This window comes from Anopheles moucheti, chromosome 3, assembly GCF_943734755.1.
Source record: "Anopheles moucheti chromosome 3, idAnoMoucSN_F20_07, whole genome shotgun sequence".
Classification (NCBI taxonomy): Eukaryota; Metazoa; Arthropoda; class Insecta; order Diptera; family Culicidae; genus Anopheles; species Anopheles moucheti.
In genome coordinates this window covers 37,427,052-37,446,340 of record NC_069141.1, presented here as the reverse complement: position 1 = coordinate 37,446,340, position 19,289 = coordinate 37,427,052, and the positions used below count along the sequence as shown (strand labels likewise).

General features: G+C 45.9%; 4 protein-coding genes across 11 annotated transcripts in view; 3 read left to right on the top strand and 1 right to left on the bottom strand.

Moving 5' to 3' along the window:
* Positions 1-3,663, top strand: part of LOC128305899 (uncharacterized) — a 114,574-nt gene extending 110,911 nt beyond the window's left edge. For both annotated transcript variants that reach the window (XM_053043531.1, XM_053043532.1), the window contains one exon: positions 65-3,663. In XM_053043531.1, the coding sequence (XP_052899491.1) occupies positions 65-1,658 (1,594 nt within the window). In that variant the 3' untranslated portion in view covers positions 1,659-3,663. The remainder of the gene's footprint in view (positions 1-64) is intronic.
* Positions 3,664-4,053: 390 nt separating this feature from the next.
* Positions 4,054-9,679, bottom strand: LOC128302577 (medium-chain acyl-CoA ligase ACSF2, mitochondrial). Its single transcript, XM_053039427.1, has 6 exons — positions 9,615-9,679; positions 8,411-8,624; positions 8,099-8,227; positions 5,510-5,730; positions 5,079-5,441; positions 4,054-5,015 (listed from the first exon to the last, which is right to left on the bottom strand). Exons 1-6 carry the CDS (start codon positions 9,677-9,679, stop codon positions 4,220-4,222), a joined length of 1,788 nt encoding a protein of 595 aa, XP_052895387.1. The 3' UTR covers positions 4,054-4,219.
* Positions 6,086-8,725, top strand: LOC128302578 (serine protease easter-like). Its single transcript, XM_053039428.1, has 5 exons — positions 6,086-6,329; positions 6,400-6,834; positions 6,894-7,326; positions 7,385-7,581; positions 7,660-8,725. Exons 1-5 carry the CDS (start codon positions 6,101-6,103, stop codon positions 8,070-8,072), a joined length of 1,707 nt encoding a protein of 568 aa, XP_052895388.1. The 5' UTR covers positions 6,086-6,100; the 3' UTR covers positions 8,073-8,725.
* A 6,810-nt stretch (positions 9,680-16,489) lies between the features above and the next one.
* LOC128305582 (serine/threonine-protein phosphatase 6 regulatory ankyrin repeat subunit B) overlaps positions 16,490-19,289 on the top strand; it is a 38,831-nt gene continuing 36,031 nt past the window's right edge. For 5 of the 7 annotated variants that reach the window (XM_053043098.1, XM_053043099.1, XM_053043100.1 and 2 more), the window contains exon 1: positions 16,835-16,960. In XM_053043098.1, the coding sequence (XP_052899058.1) occupies positions 16,850-16,960 (111 nt within the window). In that variant the 5' untranslated portion in view covers positions 16,835-16,849. Of the gene's footprint in view, positions 16,961-19,289 lie in introns of all 7 variants that reach the window. The other 2 variants (XM_053043097.1, XM_053043096.1) reach the window with 1 other exon arrangement.

The window sequence follows — 19,289 nt, the reverse complement described above, 5'->3', positions numbered from 1 at the left end:
TACGCTTTAGCGTTCCTACCTTTACTAACAACGTTTTTTTTTGTTTTTTATTCCATCGTTTCAGGGAGCTGCACCAAAAGTTAAAACATATGCAGGACAACCTGAATCAGGAAATCAAAATCAAGAGCCGGTTGTCGTTGCACAATGAAGAGCTACAATGGCGGCTAAAGCAAAACTCTGAAAAATTTACGCTTGCGTACGCTGAGTTGTCGAAGAGTTACCATGAAAATTCGAGCTTCATGATGAACGCCACGAAATCGAGTCTGGACCAGTCGGCTTCGGCCCATCACCATCATCAGCTGAGCCATAATCAATCACGTTCGAGCTGTTCGGACCGGTTCTTCGACATGGACGACATTTCACCGCCGACCTCGCCAGTCATTAAAGGCATGGTGGAGAAGAGTGATTCCGTCTCGTGGGTGCTAGAGATTGACGACGAACCACCAGAGGTGTCGGCCTCGCGTATGGTACGGCGAGCCGGTTCGTTCCGTTCGAACGCAGCGTACGATTCGGTCGCCAAGCGTCCCAAATGTGCCGGACTCAACCAGACAACGAACGGCGCGATGCTGGGCGAACGTCACGGTGGTATTCAACAGTCCAGCTCTGCGGCGTCTATTTTGAAGCAACACTCGAGCGATCTGTCTTCGGTAAAGCCACCACATTCGGGCAGCTCTGCCAGCAGTCACCGGTTGCGTTCGAAATCGGTCAGCATTAAGGCGGCCGAACCGCCAAAGAAGATTGTGCGATCGAACTCTGGTGCATCGGCATCACCCTGTCCGGGAGTGTCGGGCATCCCGTGCAAACCGTTGCGAATGACGGACATGCCAGGTTCTTGGAAGGAACAGCCTCTTTACAGTAGTTCGCCATACGCTCACAAACGATACCTGAGCGAAGACATGGATCTGGTTGGGTCCGGTTCGGGGAAACCATTTTCCGAACAGCATCAACACCAAATGCATCGAGCGAAAGACTTGTTTCTAGAGGAGACAGAATTTTTAAGCGAACCAGATAGTCCCTTTGCCCGGTGTCCGAAGCTTGCTGGCGAAGACATTGCTAATCCACCGGTCGAAATCTTTCACCGCGACAAAACTCCAAACTTCAAGAAGAGTAAGGAAAACCGGGGACTCATAACCTGCGATACGACAGCACTAACTGGTGGAAGCTCATCCGCCAAAGCGACCGGTTCTGGCTTGACGGCTCGCGAAAAGCGTCGAGAGTTTACACGCAAGGGAAATCTCGCCGGTGGAACCATACCGAAGGAGGCGGCTGGTGAGGCACTCGTGTCCGGTTCAAACTCGGATGATGAAGCATTATCCACATCGTCCGCATCGTCCTCGTCGTGCATTTCGGAAGGTAGTCTGTCGTCCGCCACCGGCAGTAGCAACAGCAGCCACGACAATAGTCCACTGCACAGCGGTAAGCGGAGCAGTGATCGAATGAACAACGAGGATGACACGGTTGAAGGAGCGGCTAATTCTTCGGAAGAACATCCATCCCAGCACCGGCGGCGCCATTCGAACATTTCGCTCGAGGACGCACTGATGAAGAAGATCGTGGCCAGCCTGAACGGTGACAACGGCGGTACGGATGGGAACAACACTCCGATGGAGGTCAGCTGGTCGGAAGATGGTGATCCGGGCTCGGAATCGAACGTATGACATGACGACGACAGTTTCTAAGTGACAACAGAGCTCGTGGGTGATAAAGATGCGGTCAAAGTGGAAGAGGGAGGTGGTTAAGTTTTTGGGGGAAACATAATTCTTTAAGAACAGTCCTACAATTCCCCACCTAACACACACATATAGCTACAGACGATAGTACGGAAATGACCAGTGTGGAACACACTGGAACTTCCCAAATCCCACCCGGGATTCCAAATCTTCCGTATAATGCGACGGGTAATACGCGGGTCATACTGATTCCGCAACGTAATTTGCGTTTCGCGCTTCGAATCCATTGCTGTACAGGCCTGTAGTGGCTTTCGAGAAGGATTCCTGCAATAAAAGAGCATACATTTAAGGCTTCTTAAGATATAGGTACTTCGGTTCTCACACTGACTTCTAGAGTTGCTCCAGTTGCTTATTAGTTGTTTAATTTTAGCGTGTAAGTTTTGTTCTATCCGTGTTTATGTAATACCAGTAGTCTTTAATTTGTCGTTAATAGAATTAGCGCGCCTCCTTTGAATTCCTCTGCAAAAGAGAGCAATAATCAACTCACATCCAACACGACACACAAACCTAGGCAAACACAAACATAACTGACAGAGCAGTGGCGAGAGTATATTTAATCGAGAAAATAAGAGATACAATAATCGCAATGAAATGGTTGTTTTGTTTTTCGTTTTTCCTCGTTGGGATGTAATTTACCTTTTCCTCCGTTGCCACCATGAATTCAACATTGCACTGACCCCGTAGTTCGATGATCGTTGTCGCTGTCTGGATAGAAACTGTCGTTAATGGGAAAAGGAAAGGAAACCCGAAGCCTGTACCATTTGAAAAGTGTATAAAATATGACGCTAACGCTATTTGTCGCTTGGAAAGAAGTGGTAGGAGGAAGCGATTAGTGTTTTCTGGACCATAGCTTAGGTGTATAGTAGCGTGTAAATCAAAAGAAATCATTGTTGGTAACCTTTTTCTTCTTACTATTAACCCGGTTGGATCGAAACTTTACAAGCGATAGTGCGTTTCAACTGATATCGATGGGATCTGTGGGATTTCCCGCTTTATTGTATATGTTTCTATCACTTTCATATAATTCTTGTTATACTGTTATGTTGTTTGTAAAATTTGAGGCAACTTCAACAGCTGTTTGTTCGACGAGATGGGAAACATGTCGAAACACACAGTCGTTGTGAGTTGTATTTGAGCGAACGTGATCAGGAAAGCTGCCCGCCGGCACGGCACTAAGGGGCACGCTACGATCGTTGGGTTCGTGTAGATTTTGGAACGATTTGTCCGATCGGAACACGATCGAGTAAAAAACACAGCACAGCAAATGTTGCTGGTAGTTGTAATAAAATGATTGTAAACATAATTAGTGTGAGGGAGGGAGAGTAGAGCAGAGTAATAGATTGAAACCAATACGAGGAAAACGATGGTCAGTCGAGTGATTGCGGTGGAGTGTTTATTTTCTTTCAAGTAAACTCCAGCCATTTTTTGGAATAGAGCGAGAGGTAGAAAACACACAGAAGCTGTTGGACAATTTGCAGGAAGTAATGTTCTTATAATAGAGTTTCCCTTTAGAAGCGTACGCGAAATGCAGAACTTAAATGGAGAAATGATAACAAAACTAATCTAAACACACAACTACACACACACAAACTCACGAAACACAACATTTGATGAGAGTGTTCTTCAATACTTCAATTACGTGGTGACTGGACGAATCTGGCGACAAATACAAAAAACCATAACGTGTGTGGTACATGTAGAGCATAAAACTCTTTGCGGAAAGAAGTAAAGCTATTGTAAACATTATCTACTACTCAGATTCTATGACAAAACAAAGCGATAATTTAATCCAAAGCTGAGTGTTAATGTGATTGTGTTGAAATGAAATGCGTGGTACAGAAGAGATATAAGAGCAAGCGGTGCGCTTAACGAGCAAGCAAAGCAAATGCTGGTGATCCACTGAGTTAAAAATACAGATTAATGCAAACTGTACTGCATATTGCAATGTACAATGGACTAGTTGTTGCTTTTGTGAGTGTGAAAAAGAATCCGAAAAAGTGTTAAAGTGTATATCTGTATTATTTAACTAATGATTTAACCAAAGAAAGAAATAACACATCAGTTGGTCCGTGCAGTGACGAATGGGAATATTGCATGCAATATTTCATGCTGCCGTGCACGCTTGAGTGAAATATTTCATGAAACTTTTCACGTTCGCAGTTCAAATCGGTTCAGATCGACCATCGCGTCACGTGGAGATGCTGCGCTTTGTACAATTCAATTCAGTTCGTTTCGGCAGTTTATTGTTATCTAAACATTTAGAAAGCGAAAACCTATATTCAATTAAAATATTGCAAAGTAAGTATAATTTTAATTGTGCCTATACCATTGTGGAGCTTTCACCGTTTTCTATGTCCAGAAGGGAAATGTACGAATATTGATAGTCTCGCATGGCATCTTTAAAACACTTGCTTCTTACTTTAATAAACATTCGTAGTACATTAAGAAGTCATATAAGTTTTATAGAGTCTTTCATTACAGTGTGTTTGTTACCGTTCCGAAGCAAACAATTGTGCTAGCTTAAACTTCTGCACCTTGCCAGATGTGGTCTTTGGCAAATCGTTCAAGATCCGCACATACTTTGGTACCTTGTAGTATGCCAACTTTCCGTCACAGTAACGATTTATTTCCGCTCGATCGATCGTATCGGACGAGTCCTTTAGCCGCACGTACGCACACAGCTCCTCGCCCGTACGCTCGTCCGGCACACCGATGCAGTGCGCTTCCAGAATCTTGGGGTAGGTGTTGAGAAAGTCTTCCACCTCCTTCGGGTAGATGTTTTCTCCTCCACGAATAACTACGTCCTTCAGTCGACCCACGATCTTCCCGTAGCCATCCTCGCGCAGTACGAACTGGTCTCCTGTTCGCAACCATCGATCGGCACCGATCGTGTCCTTCGTCTTCTTCTCATCGTCCCAGTAACCGAGCATGGTACCATACCCACGCACACAGAGCTCACCGGCCGTTCCGAACGGTACGATGTGACCCTCCTGATCGATCACCTTCGCCTCGTAGTGATCCGTAATGTGGCCCACAGTTTGCTGGACGTCTTCCGGGCTCTCATCGAACAGAGCTTGGAAGATAACGGCCGTCGTTTCGGTCATTCCAAAGACGGTTTTAACCTTCCGCACGCCCAGTGTGTGTTTAATGTCGGCAAACAGCTTCGGTGAGCATGTGGCTCCTCCAGTGACGGCGATCTCGGGTGTCTCAAGCACAGCTCCACTTTCCACAATGCGTCGTACGAGGTCCACGTACATGGTTGGAGTTCCAAGGATGATGGAGCATCTGAAAAACATGAAGAGAAAAATCAATGCCTGCTATTCGTTGCTGCGAAAACTCCTTTTATACCTCTCACGTACAATGGCCGCTAAGGAATCGGCCGCCTTGAAGCCTGCGGTTGGTAAGACTAGGGTGGAACCGTACGAAAGAGCCGCCATGATTGCAATGACCATACCGAACGCGTGGAACAGTGGTACCTGCACACACAACCGATGTTCGCTCCGGTCCAGCTCGTTCCGGTTGCCAATGTGGATTCCATTGTTTACGAAACCAAAGTGTGACATCAGGGCCGCTTTCGGTGCTCCCGTGGTGCCGGAGGTGAACTGAAGATTGACGCCACTGTCGGGTGTTATCTTGGCCTGTATCCTTTCAATCTTACTGATGCTCTGTTCCGACGGTAGCTCGTACAGTTCACTAAATTTTATTGCTCCCCTGCAATGGAACATCAGGTTGGCATTGAATCTCACCAGGGTTGTTTGCCCAAATATCTCGGTACTCACGGTAAAGTCTTCTGACTATCGATGATAACGGTAGACAGATTCGGTAGAGATTTACTCTTCAGCTCACCCGGCTTCGACGAGGCGAGTTCTGGAGCGATATGAGACACCATGCCGTAGTAGTTCTGTTGGCGATAGCCTTCCGCCGCAACAAGCGCCCTTATGCCAACCTTTTTCAGTGCGAACTCCAACTCTGGCACTTGGTAGGCAGGATTGATACCAACCTGTAGGTAAAAAACACAAAGAAAGTGACACTAAAGTGTTACATCCCACAATAACACTCTCGCTCTCTATCGGAACAGGAACGACGATCAGGATCAACGCTCTAAACGGGATTTCTTTGGGGAGAGATCATCATGTCTGGTTAAGAAGCCGGTTCTTTATCACACCTTCCGACCGTGCATCATCACACCGTTACGCACGACAAACGCGGGGAAATAACCACGCGAAACAGGTTTGTTACGAAGACGACGCATTCTGACGCAAAACATCGCCCAAATTCTTGACCGGCTGGGATGGTCCCACACAGGTCGGGCTGCAAAACGGTGTGTTAGTAGCGACTGATCGTTCCATCCGCTCGGTGTTCCGTTTCCAATGGCGAAGTTGTGGAGTGTTGTGTTGGGTGTGGCATTGTTGACGGTCCGCTCGGTACAGGGTCAAGGATGCGGCGAACGTAAGGTCGATTACGCAAAGCTGATCTTGGGCGGAGAGGATGCCATCTCGGGTCAGTGGCCATGGCACGCGGCCATCTTCCATCGGATCGAGCGTACGTTCACGTACCAGTGTGGTGGTGCCATCATCAATCAGAACACTATTCTAACCGGTAAGCACGCTTGATGCAACGGTGTTGGATGGCTGCGTTTCACGCAACGTTCGTTCCTCTCCCGAACCAGCCGCCCATTGTGTGCGACTTAGTGTTGGTGTCATCCCGGTGGACCGGTTGTCGGTGCAGGTAGGCCGAACGTATCTGTACGCAGCGGAACGTCACACGCAGGAGCATCAGGCCGATCGGATCATCGTGCACGAAGAGTATAGTGCGGCACTGGTGCGGCACGATATTGCACTGATCAAGCTAGCCACCGACATCAAGTTCACGGATTACGTACAGCCTGTCTGCTTGTGGGAACGCTCGAAGGTGGACATTGGGCTGCTGATAGGACGCGTCGGTACGGTGGTTGGTTTCGGTATCACGGAAATAGGTGAGGTAGCCGATCGGTTGCGTGTGGCCTACATGCCCATCGTGGACACCCAGACCTGCCTCGAAAGCAATCGCAATCTGTTCGGTCGTGTCTTGTCGAGAAATATTTTCTGTGCTGGGTTCCGTAATGGTAAGCGGTGACAAGGTTGTGATTGTATGCTTCTAAACGCCAGGTTCTCCCATCGACAGGAACAACGGTCTGTGGTGGTGACAGTGGAGGTGGCATGTACTTCGAGATCGAGAACCGTTGGTACATACGGGGGATCGTTTCGTTCAGTGGCCAGAACTGTCAGTCGGCCGATTTCGCCGGTTTCAGCGATGTCGCAACGTATCTCGACTGGATCAACCGATACACGAGCGGGACGCAGAGCAGCCCGTATTCGAGCACCGTCATCGACAACCAACGCTTGCTGGCGCTGGATGTGTGCGGTGTGAACAGCTACCCATCAACACCTGAAGATGCGAAACCCGTTTTTCAAGGTTATCCCTGGTTGGGTGCGATCGAGTATCAGCAGGTCGGCACTGGGCAGCGGCGCGTACTGTGCCAAGCGACACTCATCACCCTCCGATATGTTCTAACGGCGGCACAGTGCGTTTCCCTGCCAACGAATTCTTATCAAATGTGAGTGTTGTTGACGTTTCCTTCCTTTGTCGTGGTAGTAATTCTGTCTTTTCGACAGTGTTGCCGTGCGTTTGGGTGAGTTTGATACGGTTTCCGATCCGGATTGTGCTATTGTCGAGGGCAGGAGACAGTGTCAGTCACCGGTGCAAACAGTACCAGTAGAGGAAATAATCGTTCATAATGGTTTCAACAATCCAGCGTTTGCAAACGATCTAGCGCTGATACGCCTCCGGCAGCAGGCCAACGTAAACCAAGGTGAGTGAAAGATTGCTACTTCTTCGAAGCAGCTTTTTGAGCGTAACTTGTCTGCTTTCTTCGCTGATTGAACTGTAGAAAATATCAAGCCGATCTGCCTGCCGTTCTCAACCGCACTGAAGTCTCACAAGCCATCGTACTACATTCGCACCGGATGGCTCGCAAAAAGCACCAGCACCTTTCTGTACCGCAGTTTTCCAAGCTCGATCGAATCGGTTGGCTGCCAGGATGCGTACAACGATCAGGATGTACCGCTGGAAAAGACTTACGGCCAGATATGCATCCGACGGGACAATCCATCCTCGGGTGCTTGTACGTTCAACATGGCCGCTACACCACTGCAGTCGGTGCAGTTGGTTGGCCCCAGTGAGCGGTACGTGCTGTACGGGTTGCTCTCCTTCGGGCCCAAGCGTTGTCTCGAAACGTACCCGGACGTGTACACGGCGATCGCACCGTACGTCGATTGGATTGTTTCAAATCTAAGGCCATAAACGATGCATCGAATTCATTCGCTTACCGAAATCATACCGGCACGTGCCGTCGCCAGGTTGGTGAGATAGAACAGCATCCCGTTTGGTGCCCAGATACCAACACGATCGCCCTGCCGCAGACCGAGCTGATGGAAGGAAGCCGCCAGACGATCTACCTGTGCCGGAACAAAACAGACAATGAGGACCGTTTTTCATTCGCTAAGCCGATGCGTCATAAAGTGCGTCGCCGACAATCGTGTCGCGTGTAATTGATCTTAATTGGCTCGGGGCGTAACAGAAGCGACCGCCATTCGGTGGCCCTTCAATTAGGGTGTCTGCAGTCCCGGTAAGCGGCTTACCTTGTCTAGGACGGCGGCATAGGTGAGCCTTGCGCCCGCCTCGTAGCAGGATACGATGGCTTCATTGTTCGGGAATCGGTCCGCTGCCAGGCGAAGATGTTGACCGACGTTCCTGTGCACTAGGGGTTTGCTGCCAATGTGGTGGATGTAGCTTTGACGTTTCTCGTGCGTTCCAGGCGTAACGGTTGATTGTGTGCGTATCGATTGTAGAATCCTGAAGTGAGTAGGAGATAAATGTTTAGAAGAATTAATAATAGCTGGTAAGGTTCAATTTAAACAAGAGGAGAACAGGAGCTTTTTGTAGGTTGTCTCTTATATCCGAGATTATAATTAAGTCATTAGCTGAAATTCACTACGAAAGGAAGAATTCCAGGATCTTCTCTCGAATTCATTGATGTATTGAACGAAAGTTAGAGGAATATTGTATAATATTTGCACTACTTCTTAAACATAAATAGAAATTGATCATTAGAATACTGTGGTGTACTATTTCCAAGTAAACTGTGAGTTATTCTTGATGACAGGTCAAACTCCAAACTTAACCAAATTTATCCTTGGAATCATAAATGTTTATAAAGATCGATTTAATTTAAACTCCATTTTGGGCTTGAGAAGCTTGGAATTGGATTTGTCTCTTGGAATTGTATTTTTGCTTGCTTCCTACCACACGAAACACGAAAGCTGACTTGACTTTTAAAGTTCAGGACATCCTTTAATACACAAAACCAGGTAATAGGGACTAATCGGAGGAAAAATGCTTCGAATCTACTGTCTTCTGCATGTCATTATACTCCATCCCATTGCCTGTGTATTTCATCATACGATCATTCATTTTCTAAAAGTTCTTTTGTCAAATATTGTGCTCTTGTCTTGCGTTTTCTATACTTTCCTGTCGGGTTTTGCTTTTGAACCGACTTTAGCGATCACTTGAATACAATTCGTTGGAGTCACTTCGTTAATTAACGCTTCAACAATGTATGCAAATAAACCTATCACATTAGCGTATCTTTACAATTCGGCACTCGTAATTCCCGGTGTTGTTTAGACAACAGATGCGTTCTGTGTGAAGCAGAGGTAACCATGGAGATGGAGACAAAAACAACCGAGATCTACCACAAACACACAGCAACACAGAGGCAATTGCACCCTTGATAATGACTTTTACAAATCATCTTCCCTCGCGATCGTAAATTCGCTTGCTAACTTAAATGCTTGCCTGGCCCAACCCGCACGCTGGTATTGGTGATGCCAGACCAATCGTAATGCCATGCTTCACTTTCGATGGAAAGGGATGTGCAGTTCGCGGTAGAAGGAGGGTTGCTTTCTGTGATGCACTTTGATGCACCGCTGCACAGCAATTGCGGGTCAACAATAAATAATAAAAAAATATATGGACTCAGTCACCGATCGTACGCTACTCGCAAACTGGAACTGGAAGCACTTCGTGTTCGCGCACTGACGGTCACCGTATTACTAAACCGTACGCAGTTCGTAATCGTTGCATTTACACTATCGCACCGCGTCGTAAATGGCGTGCCCTTTCTTATCACCCCCAGTGGTTCTAAATTCGAGTTGGATGGTCATAAAGTTGAATGGAGCAAAAAAAAAAAACAAACCTGTATCACATTATAAATAGCGCGAACCTCTATGCTGTAACAGCCATGCGACCTCAACGACTGATTTGATAAGATTGTATACAAGCGGTGGTAATCTCTTTTTTGTTTGTTTGTACTGCTGCATTTGTATTTCTTTTTCTGAAACAAAATTACAGATACCTGCTATGTGTTTAAAGACGTCCAAAAAATTACGTGAGAGCAAGCTGTGCTGATAATCTAACAAACGCATTTGAGCATTTGAATGGACCAACGGTTAATAGATTGTTTATTCAGTCCCGTTGGTGATGTGATCGTAAGCTTTGCAAAATGATCGTTTTTTCCTGGTTGAGTGTCAAGGTGAAATCAACCGTACAGAGGTTAAAGAGTGATTGGTACGAACCAGTTTCCGGCAGGTACGATAACGAATGCAGGCAATTTATGGCTTCATCAATTAAGGGGTAGTAAATCAGCAAAACCCTCTTGGAAAAGGGATGCATAACGATGTGTAGAAAACGCACAGGTACAAATCAACCAAGCGCCACCTTCTGCCCAGAACGGAGTGTAGCAAAATTCTTCTCGAAATTCGTTTTTTATCACGTTACCCAAAAAATAACATTACTTCCTAACTGTCTGTACAATATTTTTGAAACGATCGTAAAAAAAAACTTATAAGGACGGGTACGAGACACAAAGAGGTGGGTTCGAAACGGCTGAAGCCAACAAAAAAAAAGCGAAGTTATACTAACAATAAAGGTGCTAAGGATAAATAGTTCGAGAAAACAGTGTAGAAAACTGCTAAAATCAACGCTCCTCTCACAACAAACAAACCAAAGCTGACAGGTTGGGCAAAGATGAGCAAACACAAGCACTAAAAAGGAAAGATAACCACACGGACGAAAGATGTTGTAAACTCGTCTAGACAAGGGAACCAGATTGTTTGGTACCATTTGTCTGCTTGTGTGCATGATGGCTGTCCAACAGGGCACGATTGGGTTGGATAGTTTTGAAAGCTTGAACAGTTTTTATTGCTTTTTTCCTCCAGTTGTCATTGACTGTCATCAGGAGATTGTTTTAAAAACTCGACTCGCGTCCCAAGTGGCGATATTTATTCAATCGAATCTTTTTCTTTTCGCACACGCTGCCGAAACGAAAGTAGGGCAAGTGGCAGAACGCCCGAACAACAGAACCGTTTCAGCAACGATAGTTCCAGGGAGTCCCGATTTTTTTTTTTGCGTTGCGGGAGACACCGACGACACCGAGTATGGTAAATAGTAAACGATCAAACTTCCTTTCCCGCTAATAGAACGATAATCGCGCCCAAATCACAGCGCGTCTGTTCCATGCCACCGGTGGCGGTGAGTATGTCGTCAACTTTCGCCAGCAGAACGGACTGCTCGGAACGGTGCTCTCAAGTTGTGCGCGGTTACGTTGGGCTGGCGGTTCGTAGCTAGCTCATCAATCGATGGTTCGTCTTATCGTCTGCACCAATGAATGGGACACACGCTCCCGATGGTTGGATGATTCGGTCGTTTCATCGACGAGGTTTGCTTCACCCATGACCTCCTTCTTTTTTCACGCGGTACACGTATCCTTTTTGATGCATTTCTTACCAAAGGAAGGGGCTGTGGAGAGAACGTTACATATTCTATGCTCGTGGAACGAATCGCACGCTTTGTGCCTTATGTGTGTGTGGGCAGGTTTGATAGGACGAAATCGTTCGAAATTGGGGTTAACGATGGCTTTGTGGTTGAATACGTCCGCGGGTAGTAATAGTGTTCTGGAAATTCGTGGGATTTTGCTAAATTCTCCTTTAAATTGATTGATTTAAGTAAAACATTTTTGTTTTTTGTTTTGTTTTTTTTTATCCAATTGTTTGCCTCACGGGTTGTACAATGGTATAAATAACTTAAATCTAAAGTGGCCCTAAACGAAAAGAAGAAATTAAGAAAACTGCTGGAGCAAGCGAGTACAACTAAACCGGAAAGACAAAAAGGAAGGAAACAAATAGAAGAGGAAATGGACAATTCATAAAACAGAGTAAATAGAGTGAGAAGAAAAAGAGAAAGAGAAAAGAAAACAGGAAGATAGCTAATTAAAAAAAGAGAGTAACATACGAGAGCGAAATGAAGACAGGGAGATGCCATTGAACTGAAAGAACATTGAAAACACATTATAAGGGGGTCATTAGAACCAAAAAGCGCTCGTTTTCGGAATAGTTTGAGGAAGGAGTATTAAAATGAAATAAAGTAATTGTTAAAAGAAATACCAATTCTTCATGAATTTTATAATAACTTAAATGACTATGAAAGATACCATACCATAGCTAAATTTCTACTTCAACTTCAAAACGACTTAAAAGGTATGACTGAGGGCATTTTTTGTCCAGATCATGATATCAACAACCACCACTATTCGCGAGAGGCAGGATATCCAATCTAGAGCGTTACTTTTGCGTCTTTCTTTGGGACGAGTCACGCAGCTCGTGCTGTCTAGCGAATGGAGCCAACCGAACGTGCTCCTTAGGAACCGCACAGCGAAAGCATGAATCGCCCTTCGCCGCCGTTACAATGTGGTGGTATTTGCATTTTTGGCCGTATGCAATAAGGAAGCGTACGGAGGGAAGTAGTAATAAGCGCCAAAGCGCAGGTATCTCCCGAAACGGTGGGGACGGTACGATACGATTGTAAACATATTTTGACAAACAATTTCCACGCGATACGCATAACAACAAAACACTTTCACCCTCGGTTGAAGGGGGCCACAGGGGTCCACAGGGTAATAGACAAGGGTGAAGCGTGACTGGGTCGATGTGTTTTTTTGCCGTTGTTGTTGTTATTGTTGCGGGAAGAATAGCGACGGGTTTTCCGATTCATCGGGAAGCACAATACAAAACGGCCCCGATTAGAGGGAGTTGACTGTCTACAAATAGTTCGATTAAACAAAATATAAATCCTCTGCGAGTGTCCCTATCGCAGGACGAACGACCGAACGCACGAGTCTTTCGAATGTGAAAGGAATCTTTCCGTTGTGCGTATTCCCGGGAGGGGGTGGTAGTATGGAAGGAAGTCATCCAAACAAAAAGACGAAAGCAGCATAGAAATGTCGATTGTTTTTGGAGCAGCGATTTTGCAGAGCTCGGACCACAAAATTGGTGGATAATTGCTTCATTTGTCCGCAAATGGCAATGCCGGTAGATTACCGAAAATTGATGGTGGTCCCTTTCAGACCCGAACGCATTGACGTTCTCGAGGTCGAGCCAGAGTTCATTGGAAGGTTCACCGTGCATTGGGTCCTCTCCGGGGCTTTAGTGTTTTGAGGGGTTTTTTTTTGTGGAGAACGTTTCAGTTGCTAGCCGCTTATCGAATGTCTGCCCAACCCGTGGACCCGGACCCGGAGCCAAATACATTTTGCAAACACACATTCATCCTTCATGTGCCGTGACAGGGTATACCCGTTACACAAACACTATTAACAAAAAAAAAGTACGGCAAAAAAGTACACTGAATCGATTATGCAAATTATGCTACGGCCGGTTTCGATGGCCGTACGTAACGGCTAAAACGGTTGCACTTTGCCACATACCATGCATGTGTGTGTGTTTGTGTGGTGGAATTCCGGCCAAGCCCTTCGCCGGACAGACTAAAACGATGTGAGAGAACACTAGAGCGTGTGGAAAATGGCACAAAAGGTGCATTGTTGGGATGGCAGTTGCAGTTGCAGTTGAATGTGCTTAGAGCATAGACATCACCATATCAGTTTTGGGGTGGAAATATTTTGATATAAAACCCCAAATTAGTATAACCTCAACTAAAATACTATGTAAAATAAGATCAATTTTAATATGCAAATCTGAAATTTCCTTGAATTATTGTGAATTTTAGAACTTCTGGAAATAAAGAGTTAACCGAACATTTAAACAAGTTGAAGTAATGTACTTGTATTGGGAATAAAATTCTCCAGTTGTTTTGCCCTTTTGTTATGCGTTATCCAGTACATTTAACGCCGGTTAAATTCTAAACCACAAAAAAAACAATCCCCAAACACCCAAACATCAACACTAAACAGAGCGTAGCCGTGGGTTTTGGGCGGAATTTTTTGGTCACGCAGGAATTTCCGCGCGACACTTCCGGTAGTCAACGGCGACGGCACATCCAAGTGCACAAACGGCCCGATCGCAGGTTGTCAACCTAGTAACGGTCGAGCCTTCCGATGGTTTGGTCCCGTACGGGCTGGAAACAATGTTGTTTGGACGCGGAAAACAACTTCGCGACGTAGAGCGAAGGTCCTGTAAGTTGTGGTTTTCCTATGTGGGAAATCCAGCAGTTCCGTGGTAACGGTGACGAAACGGATGCGAAAAAAAAAATACACGCACCCATGTAGCATTGGTGGAAGTGGTGGAACCATTTCCTGGCGGTTTCGGCCACGGTTTTAGTCATACGCGTCAGCGTCACGGTGGTAGTAGTCGCGTCGCGGATTTGTCTGCGTGTTTGTGCGCTTGATTCGTTTGCCCGATATATGGGCCCCGTAGTACATACGGCCGGTTCGTCATGTAGTACCGCCCGAACACATCATCGGAACTTGAAACACACCAAATCCATCCACCCTTTGGGAGCAGGGGGTCTTTGCGCTGGCGGGAGGAACGCGAAATCGCGTTCGCTGAAAGTTTTAGACCACACGGTTCGCACCGGAGTCGAGCAGAATCGTTCGAGACGTTGGACCGAAAGGTTTACCCTGGCAGGGCACCTTGGCGCGCATCGAGACGGGATTTGAAGAGCAGAAAGGCTTGCCTTCCCCATCATCAGCTGGGACTTTTGTTGTAGACCTCTCTCTAGCAATACCGAGTGTTTGTGTGTTCGTGCGCTAATGCGAAGTGCTGGTGAAGTTTGACCGAGTCTGAGTCTTGGAGTTGAGTTTCACGTGGTGGCTTAGCGCTTAAAGTGGGCAATAGTGCAGGGCATTCCTTTACACGCTTACCCACCACCCAGCAACGTGTTTCGGGTAGGCTACTTGGGGAAAAGGCGACGCGGGATGAGTGAGAGAGTGACTGTTACATAAGGGCTCCAGGGAGAGACTCCCCAGTGTAGAATTTTGGACCGCATAGACTCCAACGCTCCGAAATTCACCAACACCTCGGACGGAGATCCTTCGTCTTCGTCAGCTGTCAAAATGCCCGAAAAAATCTCGCCCACTTGAGGAACACAAACAAAGAAACTACCGTCCTGTTCCTTCCGAACAGCGCGTCCAAAGAAAAAAAAAGGAGTCCAAGTGGTGCCAAAAGTGTGTTAATGAGATGATGGGGCGTACGGTGGCCTAGTCGTGGTCGTGCCGCGTGGTTATTTTGGTTGAGATTGTGCTAGGGAAAGGTCGTGTTTTCTGTCGTGGATGCCCGGTGGGTGCCCGCTTGTAGGTGGTCCGGTTTTGGAGCCTTCAAAGTGTGTGAGGGTTAACCGCCGGTGTCCCATGCTCGACGCCTCCCCACCAAACGCGGGCTCAACTGTGCGGGAAGTGGTTCGTGTCGTGGCGTGTAGTTCTTTAATCGTTCGTGGTCACGTTGTAGATAGAGTTTAATTGAGTAGCCTGTGTGTGAAGGAGTTGTTTCGACAGGCGTTCGCCGTGGGGGAGCTGTAAGGTGTAAGATAACGCTGTCCTTTACAAATGTTACACGTAATGGCGTGAAAGCCTTGTAACGTGCAGTTTTGCGTGCCAACCATTTCGCCCGAGTGAGGTCAGAATTGGCGAGAAATAAAGTTGTACAGAGCTGGTAAAACAGCACGATCGGTGAGGTGTATCAGATGTCGTTAGATTCGGTTGGGTACTCCGGTTGGACATTGGTGCTTTCTCGGAGGCTCTAAGATTGTTATAAATGGGTCCACAATTGGCGCACAGTGGAGAAATTAATCATTAATATAAAACACCGCTTGATCGGTGCACACATTTTAGGCATTTTGGTCGACGCTTTCCTCTGAAGCGGACATTAAAGTAGAGCTTGAATGAAACAGGACGAAATATAGCACCCGGAGCTACCGCACCGCGTTCCAAGTATACGAGGCAAAGGAAAATCGATGGAAATTCCATCGTCGGAGGTGAAAAAGGGAGAAAATCCAGCACATGTCAAGGACTTCAACACAAATCTGTTGCACTGCGGTTGCTGAATCAATAAACTATGCTACTGGGACAAATTGTCGGCGAGAGCGTTTGTTTTAGTAAGTTTTGTTGCGGTAGTGAAGTATGTGTTTTAAACGCATTCAACTGACCTGTGAGGATAGTGTAAAAATTTTATTTTGAACGAATTTTGATGTGAAAGAAGTGAGGAATGAAAGGTGTGATTTTACTTTGCAGTGCTCTTTGGTTTTCATGGTGAATAAAACGCTCGGGTCGTGGAAGCGATGAACGTGCCGGTACGGATCGGTTCCGTGTGCAGTTAGATACAATTCGTGGCGATTAGTTACGGTGCCAGTGAAAAGTTTGTGGCTAGCAGCACACCATGGATAAGTCGAAAAAACCGCCAGCCACGGCTGGCGGTGGTTCCGGTGCGGCCGGAACCGGTGGTGGTACGGGCCCGGGCGCACCGGGCGGTGGGCCCGGTAAAGCCGGTGGCGCGGCTGGTGGCGGTGGTGGCAAGGGACCGGGCGGCAAGGGTCCGCCGAAAGGAAAGCCCAGCGATAGTGACGCACCGGGAGCCAGCGGCAAGGCGGAGGGTGAGTCGGGCACTGCCAAGGATGACTCCTCCGCCAACGGTGACAAGAAGTCGGATAAGGCTGACACTGAGCAGCCATCGCAGCCGAAGCCTGGCAGTGCCGGTGCGACGGTCCGCGACGGTGCCCAGAAAGTTCTTAATCTGGCAATGAAAAGCGAATGGGCTCCCGTTGAAGCTGTGCTGAAAGGCTTGGAAAAGGCGGTTGCCGCCGGCGGCGATGACTCCAATCAAACCCCACTCGCCGGGGTGCTTGATCCGGTAAGTGGCGGGGTACTTTAGGAGGTTGAACTTTTCACGGTGGTTTATGACATCTTCGAGTAAGTTGCGGGTTGCGGTGTTAGTTTTCGTTCGAGCAGAATTGGTATTAAAAATATGCAGAGTCTTACTCTCATGCAGAGCAATTTGGGCCAATTTCGCCAGAGACAAATATAATGGAAGATTTAGACGAATCGCAACTCCAGCGTGAACTTTGATTTTGTTAAAATTCTGTCAAATTTACATCGTTTACTTTAGAAGCGTCGTACAATTTGTATAATTCGAATAATTTCGTCCTGTTTGATTGTAGAGATCCTGCGTTATATGCGATGGATGAGAGTTTTAGCAAGAGCTGCTAGACAGATCTGAAAAAGACAAAGAAAAAGTTTGAGAAGCAATAATCGTTAAATACCCCAAACAAAAGTTTACTTCTTTATTTGTCTTGTTCTGTTAATTACTTAAGATTGAATAACTATGATTAACTTTGTTATACCAAGCACCGAACAGCCGACTCAGAAATAGCCGAATAATTGGCCTTTGAGTTTCTTCTTTTTCATTGGTGCTCAGTGCAGTGCTCAGTACAGTTAATTAAAAACAACTTCTAGAACTTGTAACGAGATTGAAAGAGTTTCTAACGGATCACATCATAGAATTCCCTGAAGGTACTTTTGATGAAAAAGGAATTTGTGATGAAAAAGAAAAGGATAGGACCGGGACGATAGAACCAATCCTCAATATCCCGAATACAATCTAAACGTGTCGTTAGGAGAGGTTTGTTTTTTGATATTTTACGGTTACTGTTGGTGATAATTGAAACGGATAAGAGCTTATATTTCTAACTGCTTACAATATATTCATTACTAACTAAACTTACACTAGTAAATCTACTTCGGCTTCGTTGCGTTACGTAACTTTAGGTCTAAGTACCAACTATTGAATTTTGCAAATTGCCTAACTTTAGGCTCCAACAGTCATCTCGACCATCCAATGATTTTAGGCTACATAAATGATCGTTTGTCCATCTCGAAAATTATTATTTACTTACTTTTCCGGTACTGTAATCACTGTACGATCAAGGTCTGTTGGATAACTCCTCTAATCTGCTGACGATCGATTACTTTCGTCTTCCTACGTAATCCATAAAAATTGTCAGTTAATGCAAACGAATAAGATTACTTTTAAAGGAGTGTATCTGGTTGCATCAACCTTATAAAATGAGAAACAAAATTATATGCCCTTTAAACGAATTTTCTTTGGGAATAGTACGGACTATTTAACCTTTCAGGCAAAGTTAAATAAAACTCTCCCATAATGACATTTTTGTATAAAGCATTGGAACGGATTAAATTAAAGTAAACAGAGGTTTGACTGCATTTCAATTTGCAAACTGTGGTTTGAAGTAATTTTCTATCATTCAAAGCTTTTCAAAACAAATATCCTTTACTTTAGACCATTGAGCAGTTGCAAAAAATCAATTTCTCGGTTGGAGCGACTTCAGAAATATTCACATTTTTTAAAGTTATTGACTTTTTGGATATAAAAAATTAATTAAAATGAACTTTATATATGTAGGAAATGAATCACCCTGTCTTTGTGACAGTTGAGGCGATAGCTGGCAACACGGTTGTCAGAAGTAGGATAGCGAGGATCAGAGTCTGTTACGAGAACTCACCGATGTCGGATGCACCTAAAATAAAAGGAACTTGCATTTTCGTTAATACCAGTTCCTACATATATTGTACAAGTAATTATACTGAAATTACAATTTAAAATTCCCAAATAAGCGTTACCTTTTCTTTTCATGTTCCACCGATCTCAGCCTGTCGGCCAACGCTCGAAACCATTTCGGAATAATTTTACTGATCGTTGACCTTTCCTTCTAAGACAGGACGAGGTTTTGTCCTTTATAGCACCGCAGCCTATTTTCAACTGATTGCGCAATCACTTTAAACTGTCGCCGGTACTCCTTCGTTTGCATTCCTACGTTCTTGGCACCAACTGGGAGCGGGTTTCGAAAATAACCGTCCCCATCGTGTTTCTTCGGCAGTGACCCAAGTAGTTAGCGGAGAGGATGTGTCCGCTCCACACGAAGAATTTATTGGTTTCGCAAACATGGCGACACATAACTCAAGCCACGCTCCTTCGAATGACCCGAGTACTGGTCAGTGGCACTGGTCAGTTTCGATTAAAGTTATGGACGCCAGGTACTTCGTTGAAAGGTCCGTTCTTGGGTGCTGAGTTGGTAGCTGCGAGGTAGTTTGCCACTGTACGAGGGGAAATTTATTCCAATGACCGTTGGAAAATGATTCTTTTGCCGTTTTGGGGTTGAAGC

Bases quoted from the DNA above. Each gene is read 5' to 3' on its own strand.
- LOC128302578 (XM_053039428.1), top strand. From the start codon at position 6,101: ATGGCGAAGTTGTGGAGTGTTGTGTTGGGTGTGGCATTGTTGACGGTC. The intron at 6,330-6,399 runs GTAAGCACGCTT...CTCCCGAACCAG, and splicing joins TCAGAACACTATTCTAACCG to CCGCCCATTGTGTGCGACTT. The intron at 6,835-6,893 runs GTAAGCGGTGAC...TCCCATCGACAG, and splicing joins CTGTGCTGGGTTCCGTAATG to GAACAACGGTCTGTGGTGGT.
- LOC128302577 (XM_053039427.1), bottom strand. From the start codon at position 9,679: ATGGCATTACGATTGGTCTGGCATCACCAATACCAGCGTGCGGGTTGG. The intron at 8,625-9,614 runs GTTAGCAAGCGA...TACTCACTTCAG, and splicing joins TGGGCCAGGCAAGCATTTAA to GATTCTACAATCGATACGCA. The intron at 5,442-5,509 runs GTGAGTACCGAG...GTTCCATTGCAG, and splicing joins GATAGTCAGAAGACTTTACC to GGGAGCAATAAAATTTAGTG.